Genomic DNA, 13,087 nt, shown 5'->3' with positions numbered 1-13,087 from the left:
GACAGAGGTACTTTGTTTTTCTTGTAACTTGGAACAATCCGGTCATAATGCTGTTAAAAAATAAACGTATGTGATGGCAAATCATAATTTTCTAATTTGTGTAAACCTCTCACTCAGTTGTGTTATATACTCTCATCGAATTACAGAAAAAATGAACATGGTTTAAACTGTTGCCCCCAAATGCCATCTTCTGTCCTTAGGCCCATATGTGAAAAAAAAGGACCTTTTGTTTAACACACATGACTAAGAGTCAGACAACATAAATTGTTTTCTGGCCGTAGGCAGGACTATCAACCCAGCCTAGGTACCCAGGCTATACCTAGAACCATCTCTTAACCTCCATGCTTGTGTTATCCAATGTTTAATACAGACAGAATATTTATAATAAAAACTAGTTATGCCTGGCTTGCAGAGATGGTAGGAGATTTAGTTCATTAATGCTCTAACAATGTTTTGGAACCCTCAGATGTGTGCACTCTAGAAGTGAAGTATTATTTATTGACTTTGAGATTTTAAGCAAAGATAGAATTTGCCATAAGCAACCCAATTTTCAAAATAGGGCATCCCAAAGTAGATGTGTCTGAACCAAGTGTATATATATATATATATATATATATATATATATATATATATATATATATATATATATATATATAAACAGCAACAATTTGGACAGCTAGATGCAGGTCCACAACCAGATTTGAAATTATGTTTAAAAGTATCCTATATTCCATATTTTCCTTAGTTATAACAGTAAGGATAAATTTAATTTTTTCCAAATCATACCAGAAGGAGTTGCCATTGTATCGTGTGACATCTTTTGCACTGCTTGTTTCCTTTAATAGTGTTGGCATATAGCTGTAATACAAAACTAGGAGTTTCCCCCCTGAAATTCTAACTCCTCATTCATTCAAGCAAGAGTAACTTTTTGCTGCACACAACAAGAAAAGCCCAGGCTGTTTCAATGTAGACACACTTCGAAAGAGAGCAAGATGAAATCATGTATTCTAGTTCCTGAGAATGAAGAAAAGATTTTCCAGCTACAGCAGTACTGCAAAGTAAGATTTTGTTAATCATACATGCCCTTTTAGACAGTGCAATGCTGGGAGTCCCTGTTGATTTATTTTCCTTTTTCATACTTCACAAGCAAACTGAAATAATCTAATTTTTAATACTGTATACAGTTTTATTTTGAATTGGACTTAGGCTGGAGCCAGGGTTGAAGCTAGGCAATTTCCACTTTCTATGGTACTGTTCCCTCTTACCACACTAGATATCCTTGCAAACATTCAGCAGGAAATATATAAGCTGGGACCTCTCAACTCCCACTGATGTCCTCTGCAACTGCTACTAAGCAGTATAGGAACAGTGACAGCATGTCTCGTGGTTAGGAGAGGAGAGGGAGGCCAATGAAATCAAGTAACAGGTGAGTCATCCACATGAATGAATACCTGCTTCTATAGAGGGGGATGGCTGGGGGAAAGCCTTTCCTGCAGAACCAATGAATCCACAGGATCAAGAGGCCATACCAGAGATCTTTAAGCCTCCACCTCGTTGCCCCCAGATCTTCTCTCTTTCAGGGATCATATAGATGAAACTCCACAAGGAAGTTCCCTGGTCACATGGTATTGTCCATGGCAAGGTAGGAGCCAAACCATTAAAAATTTTCCTTAGCATGATGCCTCCAAAATTAACACAGAGTGTTTGGATTTCACTAGATACGGGGACAGGCTTTAGCATTCAGTTTAGAAGCCTAATAGAGACCTCATCTTTGGATTTAATGGACCTTAAATCTCAATAGCTGGTTTTGAGATTTCAGACCAAAATAGTGAAAGTCTCATGAGATCAGTTGCTTATGAGATTTCAGTCATCTTGAATGCTAGCAACCTTACATGACTAGACCTCTGAATGCTGAGCTTTTCTCACAAGAGTTTGGCCACAGTTGAACCATGAATGGAAAAGGGGTCATTCTAGTGTAGTAGCCAATCCAGAACCAAAACTATTGGGGTAAGATTGGTGCCAAGGATTACCGTCTGAAATTCAATGGGGTTCAAATTCAAGGTTCCAGTTCTCTCTTTTTATTCTCAATTGTATTATAAAGACTACTATGTGCTGTACTTTAAACCTGCTGCACTTAGTTTACTGGAAGACTGTGCAAGTGGGAATTTACTACAATTCACCTTTGGCTTTTCTACATCTTATGAAGGAGCAGCAGCAACTAATTACCAAGATATACATTCAGCAAAGGAAAAATGACAGATGAGGACCTATAGTGAATTAGTGATCATAGATACTGAGGGAAGGAATGGACCTGGGAATGATACAAATATATGGCTGACAAAATCCTCCATTGCTCACAGTGGGAAAAGGGTATTATGCTGCATCAAACAGATCCATGTAACTAAATAAATGTAAGCCCAAGCATTCATGTTACCATAACAACTTTGTACACTCATTATTTAAAGGTCGGAGTGGCTACCCCTGAGGTCAGATACTTTTTATTGTTGCTTAGTGATGCTAAATTTAGCACTGGACCTAGAAGGAGAACCAAAAAAACACAGAGATTTTATGAACAACTTAAGACTGCTTTTTAATTCATACTGTACCTTAACAACACATTTAATAGTTGAGGAAACTGATATCCCCACATCAGCAAGAATCCAGTTATCCTTCAGTATTGCTCCTGCATAGATCAAATCCAAATACTGTCTACCTTGTTTGTCTTCAGAAAGTGGAATGTTGAAGTAATCCTAAAAATGAATAATAAATGGTGAAGTGTGTCTATGCTGCAGTGATTCCTGCCCAGAACATTCATTATTGGTGTTATGAATATTATACTAGAGCCCTTAGAAACTGCTCTTGGTGCCACAGTCTGAATAAAGTGTTCTAAGAACATACAAGTTCTAAACAGAAGATTTATACCTTTTTGTTTTGAAAAGAAAATAGCATTGAGATATAGTAGCTTTGAGTTAGACTAGTTTTATTTTTTGCTTATAAGTTACACACATTCTATGTATGTAGAAGACTAAATAATCTGTTGAAGTTTTGTTGCTGCAAATGAGTACTCTCATCCATTACAACTGACACAAAGCTAAAACAAAAATACACAGGCTGTGACATTTCTGCTGGGGCATTATGAAAGCACAACTTTTCTCAGGTGGCCCCTGCTTTTGGTTACCTCATACATTTGTGTTCCCAACTTAAGGCACCTTCATGACCTCATACCAAAATGAGGCACCTAAATGAATATTTACAGGTACCTGAATTAAATGTCAGATGGGATTTTTTATCTCACTCAGTATTGGTCTGTCTGATCCCACTGAAGTAAAGAACTACCATTGACTTCAGGGGTGCAGAGTTAAACCAGAGTGCTTTTGAAAATCTTACCTTACATATTCAAGCTGGGATCAAAATTTGAGGATACCAAAATTAGAAGCCATTTTTAAAGCTTGGGGTTGAATGACTTTGTGAAAGAACTCTGGACTCTTTCCTTGAAGGATGAATGTGACATGTATAGTACTTTTCCTTGTCTTGTCAAAATATGTGCATAAAAAATGTAAGGTTAATTCAGACAATGCAGCCAAACCTGGAGCCATAGAGACTCCTGAATTACAGGCATTTCATCTCAAAAGGAGCAAGCTGAAATATTACTGTGATACACATTCCAATGCCATGTAATGTAGAGTACAAGCTGCTTACACATGCATCTGGAGGTCAGTGGTGACAATTTGAGACCTCTGGAGAATCCCAGCTCTTTTAATCCCAGCCTTGCCTACAGTGGGGCATCTCACAGCATCTTCCTTCTTTCTGTTTAAGAGAAAATCTCCATTGATTGTTCCCTTGACGCTCTACACACAAGCACACATGCCAGTTCTAAACACTTTCCCTGTTGCTCCCATGAATTGGAATACCCTTCCTACAGCTGCTGGTGGTAGAGACAATCAGATTTCATATTAAATTGTGGAATGTGTTGTCAGTGGTTCAGAAATATATCTTGACAGAAAGACCCATTTGAATGTGCTCTAGCACAATGCCTCAGAGCCAGCAAACCATCATTAAAACAACCCTCAAAACAGATTTATGTACCCACTTTTTATATTTTTGTCCTAATTCCAGAATATGCCACATTGCATCAGCACCAGATGTGAACCCTCCCTCCTCTTCCCCTGAAGATGAAGTGCCTAGAGGTACTATGTATGTTAATACGTTAGAAGTTAATGTTATCTATCACCAATGTGTTACTGAAATAGTGAGGATTCTCACTTGTGGGAAATGCCTTTTTGGGTTGGCTGCTGGCAGCCAAACGCAAGTGAAAGTAGCCCTGAGATTGCTTAACTTTCCCCAGGAGCCTGCCAAGGATAATGAATTTCAGCTTTGCTTGCTACTCCCATCTTTCATATTGCAACAAGCAGACCTTGGCTAAACCTGAAAATCAGACAGTAAGCATCTGAGAAAGCCATATGCAGGGATAGGCAGCCAGCCCAGAAGACCCATAAAATGAAATTTCTTACATTATAATAGGGAATATTATGCAGTATACATGAATATTATACATGTATTTAAACCATAAATTAACGATAACAAAGTTAAAAATAATTAATTTGATAATTAGTTAAGCACCTACCTTTATCATCAGTTTTATAGCTTGCACAGTTTGGTCTGATGAAATGTCAAAAGATTCACAAAATCCTTCAAAAGCTATGAAAATCTTCATCTTGCAAAAAACTGAAAACAACTGCTAGGAGACCTTGCTGATCTAACAAAACACGTCTGGCGGAATTCAGATTCACAAGTGACAAAAGATAAACACAAATAAAGCAAAATCCATACCACAACAAGCCAGAGAAGATTACAAATATCCAATCTAAATACAAAGAGTTTCTCTTCTCTTCAAAGCAAATGCCTTCCAGAAAAAGCCCTGTAGTAACAGGCAGCACTGACAGGGAGGGAGATAAAATGTCCTGAATGTGTTTCTTTAGCTCAGCTGAATTGGAGCTGAAGAGGAGGGGGGAAAGTAGGGGGGGAGGGAGAAATCCCTCACCCATGTGCTTAGTGAAACTAACAAACCACATATTGATTAAGACAAGTGTGAAGGAGTTTCAAACATGCACATGCACTATCCAGGCTAATCATATTTCTACCATCACACCCACTGTCCACAAAACCTAATAACTATGCTTATTCAAAGTGCTACTGTTTAAAGCACCGAGAGTCGTCAAACAAGGTTCCTTGGCAGCTGTTAAATTGAAATGTTTGCTTATTGCCATCTGCAAAGTGTTTTGTAAATAAGTCTATGCCACATTTATTCATGTTACCATAACAACTTTATGCATCTATTTACACTTCTGAATCCACCCTGAGAAACATTAGCTACTTATATATTTTTAAAAGCAAATATAAAGACATATAAAATATAAAAAATAGTTTACAGCAGTGTTTCTTAAATTTTTTAAGACTGAGGAACACCAAGCAATAATTTTTTTTTATGAGCACACCAAGGATTTTTTGTTGAGCAAAAAAAAGGGGGGGGGAGTGGAGGGGGAGTTAGTGACACCCCTCTTCCCCTCAAAAAAGGGTTGAGGGGTGTTATTGAGCAAAAAAAAAAAAAAAAAAAAAGGTCACCTGCCCCTTTAAGGGTGGCCACTTTGAAATCTGTTGTTCTCCATACCACACCTCCGACTGCCTCGCGGCACACCAGTTTAACAAACACTGGTTTACAGTATGTGAGCTAGTGTTTAAAGCATGGGAATGAGCTTTAGGATTCTTTGGGTCTCCAGCTGAAGCAGTGGCCATGCACTCTGAAGGGCAGAGTGTAGGAGGATGCCCTGCCCTCACCTACTGCTGAAAGGGAGGGTTGCTGGCCAGAATCTGATTGGTTGGAAGTTGAGAGTCAGTCAGTTAGTGGACAGGCAGTAAATGGAGTTGGAGAGAGTGGGGTGGTCTCAGAGTGGATGTTATGGAGGAAACATAAATTAGGTTCCACAGTATTTCTACTGTGGGAGCACTAGCCCCCACTATCCTCCAGGTTTAACCACCTCTATTTTTCTTCACATGCCATTAATTTATTCTTTGACCTTAGACATGCCACAGTGTCTTTCTCAGTTTACACTGGGGCTTTCATTCTGATAGAGCAGACTTGTATACATTCTGATACAGCAGATGCTGGCCTATGGAGGCCTCACTACTCAGGGAAAGGTTAGAAGGACTGTCACTGGCTAGAGCTTTTGTGGAACTGGGGGTTGGGAGGTGATCTCTGGGAAGCTTATTAGCATGTTTAATTCTTTAATTGATTGGAATTTTTTTCTATAGTAATTTTAGTTTAAGAATAAAACTTTCTTCCGTAGAAAGAATTGTGGTAACTTAAATGTTGGCAATTATGAACACCAAAGTTACAAGCTGACCAACTGACATCCTCATCTGAAAGCACAAGTACACAAATAGGCAGCAACAGAGACAAAAAACAAAGAAACAAAAGCAAACAAACCAACAAGCAAGTACTGCAGGGGTTCTCAAACTTGTGATACCGCGACCCCCCTCTAAGTTGCTCGTGACCCCCCGGGGGGTTGAGACCCACAATTTGAGAAACATGGAAGTATTGTGTTAACCACAAACTATTTTTAAAAAAAAGGGGAAGTTTAAAAAAATGACAAGATAAGGGAACAGTTTCTGTACTTGTTTCACTGAAATTTGGATGGCTAAAAGCATTTTTCTTCTACATAATATAGCCTTGAATGTTCAGTTGTAAATTCTGTTCAGAATTATCAACATTTCAGAATTATGAACAACCTCCATTCCCGAGGTGTTTGTAACTTTGAGGTTCTACTCTGTTGTTAGCCTCTGAAGAGGAAGCTGGCCTGTTTAGGCAGACCGTGTTTTGATGAGGCTAACACAGAAGGGAGGTAACTGTCCAGTCTGGAGATATCCCAGTTAGGAAGAAGAGAAAAGGCACTGGCTAAGGAACTAGAAGTGGGAGAGTGAGTGCCCATGTTTCACTATTAAGAGAAAATACATAGTTGCTTTGTGACTCCGACTTCCTCAGATTAAAAATGCTATCAACAGTAAATGAGAAGTTGAGCTGTTATACTCTCCCAAAATGACTAATCAGAGTTGTGACAGGGCATTCCATATGCTTCATGAAAATATGCTTATAAATTGACATTACCGGAATATGCTTTATGCAAAATACTTCATGTAAGATATCATTAGAAAGCTTATAATCTAATGAATATGGTTTTCCCATTTGTATGTATACACGTATTATTTCTGTATTAGAAAGTTAGAAGTATTAACCTGTGTTAATGTAGTCATGCTAAGGGAGACCATTAGTAGTACAGGCAGTCCCCGGGTTACGTTCAAGATAGGGACTATAGATTTGTTCTTAAGTTGAATTTGTACGTAATTCGGAACTGGCTCCAGATTCAGCCGCTGCTGCTGAAACTGACCATGGGCTGACTACAGGAAGCCCAAGGCAGAGTTGCTGTGCCCCCAGCTTCCTGGAATCATCCACTGATCAGTTTCAACAGCGGCTGAATCTGGAGCCTGGGACAGAACAGCTGGGGCGCTGCCGGGTAGGTCCCCCCAGGACCAACCCGGCAGCACCCCAGCTGCTCTACCCCAGGCGTCCACAACAAAAGCCTGGTCTGCTGGGGGGGGGGGGGCGCACTAGCTGTGCCCCCCCCCCCCCAGCAGACCAGGGAGACCTGGAGCAAAGCCGCAGAGGCGGCGGGGTCCCTCGCCTCTGTGGCTTTGCTCCGGGTGCCCTGGTCCGCTGGGGGGGGGGGGGGGGAGTCCCCAGCAGACCAGGGACACCCAGAGCAAAGCCGCAGAGTCGGCGGGGTCCCGCCGCCTCTCCGGCTTTGCTCCTGTCTCCCTGCTGTGCTGGAGGAGTTCCCCCCCAGCACAGCAGGGAGACCCGAGCAAAGCCGCACAGGCGGCGGGGTCCCCCGCCTCTGCGGCTTTGCTTCTGTACACAGCAGGGAGACAGGAGCAAAGCTGCAGAGGCGGGGGACCCCGCCGCCTGTGCGGCTTTGCTCTGGGGCAAAGGAGCAAAGCCGCACGGGCAGCGGGGTCCCGCCGCCTGTGCGGCTTTGCTCGGGTCTCCCTGCTGTGTTGGGGAGTCCTCCCCAACACACCAGGGAGACCCGGAGCAGCTTTTCTTGCCCCAGAGGACGTGGTGGTGGGACCGCTGCGCTCTGGGCGGTCCCGCCGCCCGTGAGCTCCGGGGCGAGAAAAGCCCCGTTCGTAAGTGCGGATCCGACATAAGTCGGATCCGCGTAAGTCAGGGACTGCCTGTACTCAAAGAACTTAATGGCCCAATACTCAGCACAATTGTTCTGTGAATAGTTTTATTTTTCCTGTAAGCCTGAGAGAAGGGGCTATAGTAGCTCCTATCAAGACATGTGATCCTGCCATATAACACTGGGATCCATCTTGGACCTTGTATTTTTTCCACAAGAGAAAAGAGAAAGTTAAGACTGAACCAGAGGTGAGAGTAAATTAAATTTTGTATTGTGACCCCCACCTCTGGTTGGGGGGACTCAGGGCAGGAAGTTGAGGGGGTTGTGATATGACAGTACATATAAGAAATGTAAGTGTAGGGTGGAGTGCACGGGGCTCATGGCACGGGGTGTGATGGGTGTAGGTGGGCTCCGGGCAGCAGGTGGGGATGTGGGGGGTGCAGGAGTCAGGGCAGGAGCATGGGGATGTGGGGGCTCAGGGGAGAGGGCTAGGATATCTGTGGATGCAGAGAGAGCAGGGGGGCAAGGTTGCTATTTATGAAGCATAAGGGGGCTCAAATCCCCTCCCCACAATTCATAGTAGGAGGCTGCTTACTGTTCCCTTTCATGAGAGGGAAGCTCACAGTATGGGTCACTCCTCTGCTCCCAAACCAGTCTCTTTAGTGTATTAAGTTTAGTTTGCATGTTCTGTTTTGTTTAGTAACCTATTTTGTTCAGTTTGCTACCTCTTATGACTACTTAGATCCTAGCTTTTATATGTAATTAATATATATATTTAATAAAATTACTTCTGTTCATTAATCAATCTAGTATAAATGTTACCCAGGGAGAATAGGCGGCAAGTAGCAGGCGCATCTCTCTTTTTACTTTGAGAAATTGGGTGCACAAAATGACTCATGAGTTTATTCTGTATAAAAAATTATACAGAGTAAGATGGATTTAATTAATTAATTTTATAAATTATTAACCTGATCCATTCAACGTATGAACCCTCAACATGCCAAGTTGTTCACAATGGTGTCTTGACAGAATCCGTCAGCATACTCTCAGGAGTCTGGTAAGGGAGCCTGTTGTCACCTTTCCTGTTCTTGATCACAATGGACTGGATTATGAGCAGGACAAAAGATGGCCATCAATGGAGCATTCAGTGGACACCTTTCAAACAGCTAGAGGACATTGATTTTGCTGACGATGTCACCCTCCTTTCACACCAACATGAAAGCATGGAAGAAAAGGTCACAACACTAGATAAAACTGCCTTAATGATTGGACCTAGCATTAACAAGGGAAAGACCAAGATAATGAGGATCAGCCAGTCCAACAACACTGGGAGAATGACCTGGAAGATGTGCAGCAGTTCACCTATTTGGGGGCTGTGTCTACATTGGCATCCCTTTCCGGAAAAGGGATACTAATGAGACACTTCGGAATTGCAAATCCACAGGGGATTTAAATATCCCCCGTGGCATTTGCATTTACATGGCTGCCGCTTTTTTCCGGCTCGGGGTTTTTGCCGGAGAAAAGCGCCAGTGTAGACGCGATTCTCCGGAAAATAAGTCCTTGAAAGTAGGAATAAGGGATCTTCCAGAAAAGGGCTTATTTTCCGGAAAATCGCGTCTACACTGGCGCTTTTCTCCGGCAAAAACCCCGAGCCGGAAAAAAGCGGCAGCCATGTAAATACAAATGCCGCGGGGGATATTTAAATCCCCCACGGATTTGCAATTCCGAAGTGTCTCATTAGCATCCCTTTTCCGGAAAGGGATGCCAATGTAGACACAGCCAGGGCGTATTATGAGCAGAGGAACAGACAAGGATATCAATGTTAGGATAGGGAAAGCAGCAGCTGTAGTTAAGACTCTTCGTCCCATATGGAGCTAACATCTGCAAAGATGAAACTGCAATCTTCAACACAAATGTGAAGTGTGTGTTCTTGTATGGATACGAGACCTGGCATACTAAAAAGTCTTCAAATCACAAGCTACAGACATTCATGAACAGATGCCTGAGGTACATCCTTCACGTCATATGGCAAGACTTTGTCACAAATGCGGAGCTTTGGAACAGAGTAGGACAAGAACCAATGTTCAAACAAGAGAAGAAAGTGGGGATGGCTGGGCCACACTCTCAGAAAACCATCATCCAACATAGTCCATCAAACTCTCACATGAAATCTGCAAGGAAAACGCAAAAGAGGAAGACCTCGGACAACATAGAGAAGATCTACTAAGACTGAAGGACAACAACTGCGGTACTCCTGGAGTCAGCTAGAAGTTTTATCTTGAGACAGAGTGAAATGCAGGAGACTTGTAGATGACCTGTGCTCCACTCGGAATATAAGGGTTTAAGAAGAAGATGGATTTATCTGGGATTCAGGTCCCACTGGGGCTGTACAGATGGGTGCTGAGGCAAGTCCCATTAGCTGAGTCTTCCCAGAGCAGAGCTCATCTCAGAATCTGTATAATACTGCAGAGGGCTGTGACCCTATCTTTGTCACTGCTGGAGGAGTCCAGAGTAAGGATGTTAAGTATCATGAACAGTCAATCCATTTTGCATCGATTATTTGATTAGTCGGTAGGGCACCTCCACCTAACGCTGTTGCTACACTTCAAAGGCGAAAGCACCATGCAGCGCTGGTATTTTGAAATGCCAGGAGGAGCCTGGCGCCGGGTTCCTTAGCGTTTCAAAGTGGCAGCACCGCACGGAGCCCAGGATCAGCTGGGAAGTCCCCAGCTGATCCCGGGATCCACAGGGCACTGCCGCTTTGAAGTACCCCCTATTCTTCCCCCCCCTTGCTGCCTCTATCTGATAGAGGCAGCAAGTAGGGGGTGGGGAGGAGGGTAGTGACTAGTCGACTATCCTGTCGACTATCCAATAAGCATTTGCTTATCAGATAGTCAACTTATCAGATTGTCAACTAGAGGGCCCGGATTAGCAGGACTGAGTTGAGGGGTACCCACAAGGGCAGGAAGGTAGGCAGAGTGATATTTCAGCACACGGAGGTACCACTGACCAAACCCGTCACCGGAGTTTTTCCATGAACTTCATCAGACTTTGGACCGAAACCAGGGTTCTGTTCCTCCCATCTTCCTCTGGTGCTTACTCATGAACAGTTATGATTGTGACAGATGCAGCACCTTCACTTCGCTCTCTGCAGTTACCGTCCTTTTGAGTGCTGAGATTAGGATGTCAGCTGGTTTGTCTGTTTGCATTTTCTCACAAATCCACATCTTCTTTCATAATTTTATTTCTACACTCCATTGGGCAACTGAGATTAGCTCAGATGCTCTGGCTACTTATGGCACTTTAGGGCATTTAAGGGCTCCAGACTTCATAACAGTTCACAAATACACCCCTTTAATTTTGTTTCAAGTTTGGCTGTTTATATTTTTTGTTGTTTATGCCAAAATGTATTTCCTAAAGCAGATTGGTAGACATGACCAGTGTTGTTTTGTTGTTTGAAAATAATAATATTGTTGCCTTCTGAGATATATCTGTATCAGAAACTTGCACACTAGTTTTTCACTGGAGGAGAAATCTATAACAGAGTCTGGATTTTTTTTTAAAGTGTAAATAACCTATATACACCAGTCCTGGAACAGAGAGCAAACAGCGTGCAGGCAGTAGATGGAGAAATTAAGAGCAAATAATTTTGATGTTTGCAACAGCTGCCCCTAAAGAATCTTCATCACGGAAAACTATCAGTAATTTCTTCAAAGACTGTTCACTGCTTTCATTCTGATAAAAACAATTTGTAAGTCTATGTGCAAGAGTGGCCAAATCTATACTACAGCTGATAGGGTGGGTTAAGGTATACAACTCCAGCTATATAAAATACGTAGCTGCAGTTGATGTACCTTAAGGCGAACCTGGCGCCTTCTTCACAGAGGGAGGCTGATGGGAGCAAACACTCCTGCCAGCTTCCCTTACTTTTTGCAACTATGAGGAGTACTGGTGCTGACTGGAGCCACCCTCAGCATTCGATTTAGCGGGTCTTAACTAGACCCACTAAATTGAACACCAGAAGATTGATCTCCAGCATGACAAGTGAAGACATGGCTAGTGCTATCACAGTCCTGGCTGAGACTTCCTAATGTCTCCTCCAAACTGTTAACTAGAGATAACCTACCTTTAGATCCCATGTGCATCCAATTCAGGTGGGTCTCATCAGAGCTCACTCACTGCTTCCAGTTGTGGTGCTCCCATGGCTTCCTCCCAGGCTCAGAAATCTTGTCTGGCACACTTCCTGGAAGAAGGGACTGGAAACTGAACCCTATGTTAGAACTAATGCTGGTAATGAGAGATTCATTTGAACTCAAGGCGAAAAGGCAATGCTTTGCAACCAGATTCTGCAGCCCTTATTCAATTTGCTGACTTCACTGGGACTAATAGTTGAATAAAGACTACATAATCAGTCACATGGTCCAACTTTTGTAGGTTGTAGATTCCTGGCACAAGAAATAGATTGTCAGAGCCACTTCTGTCGTCTGTTTTGCATGCAATTAAAGTGCAATTCTGATGTGTTTTCCCCTGCAAATTTATGCTTAAATACTCTTTAGAAAATATTAATGCTAGCATTAAAAAATCATAGGTACATATTAATTTAGCAATTTATCTTAGTATCTGACTAGTGAGCCTACTCTGATAGTCTAAAATAAACCAGAAGTTTGATCACTGGAAAAATCCTAGGATAATTCTGCATATTTTAAGAATGGTTAGTCAACCTCTGTTCTCTTGGTAACAAATGCTAGAGTCCTCAGAAAATCTCTAGCATCAAAGGGCCTCTGAAGATGTTTGGTACGTTTTTATGAAAAAGGAGTTTTATTTTAATCAGTCCTTTATTGGACCTCTGT

The 13,087-nt window shown here is 42.3% G+C and overlaps 1 protein-coding gene across 4 annotated transcripts in view; it reads right to left on the bottom strand.

The window, feature by feature from the left end:
* ANKUB1 (ankyrin repeat and ubiquitin domain containing 1) overlaps positions 1-5,450 on the bottom strand; it is a 30,588-nt gene extending 25,138 nt beyond the window's left edge. For all 4 annotated transcript variants that reach the window (XM_025181158.3, XM_089780827.1, XM_089780824.1 and 1 more), the window contains exons 1-2: positions 4,625-5,450; positions 2,607-2,750 (exon numbers count right to left, since the gene is read on the bottom strand). In XM_025181158.3, the coding sequence (XP_025036943.3) occupies positions 2,607-2,750; positions 4,625-4,714 (234 nt within the window). In that variant the 5' untranslated portion in view covers positions 4,715-5,450. The remainder of the gene's footprint in view (positions 1-2,606; positions 2,751-4,624) is intronic.
* Between the last annotated feature and the right edge of the window lie 7,637 nt (positions 5,451-13,087).

The sequence above is a fragment of the Pelodiscus sinensis genome, chromosome 10 (genome assembly GCF_052426305.1).
Source record: "Pelodiscus sinensis isolate ZL-2025 chromosome 10, ASM5242630v1, whole genome shotgun sequence".
NCBI lineage: Eukaryota > Metazoa > Chordata > Testudines > Trionychidae > Pelodiscus > Pelodiscus sinensis.
The sequence above is the reverse complement of the archived record's forward strand: the minus strand, read 5'-3'. Positions and strand labels throughout refer to the sequence as shown.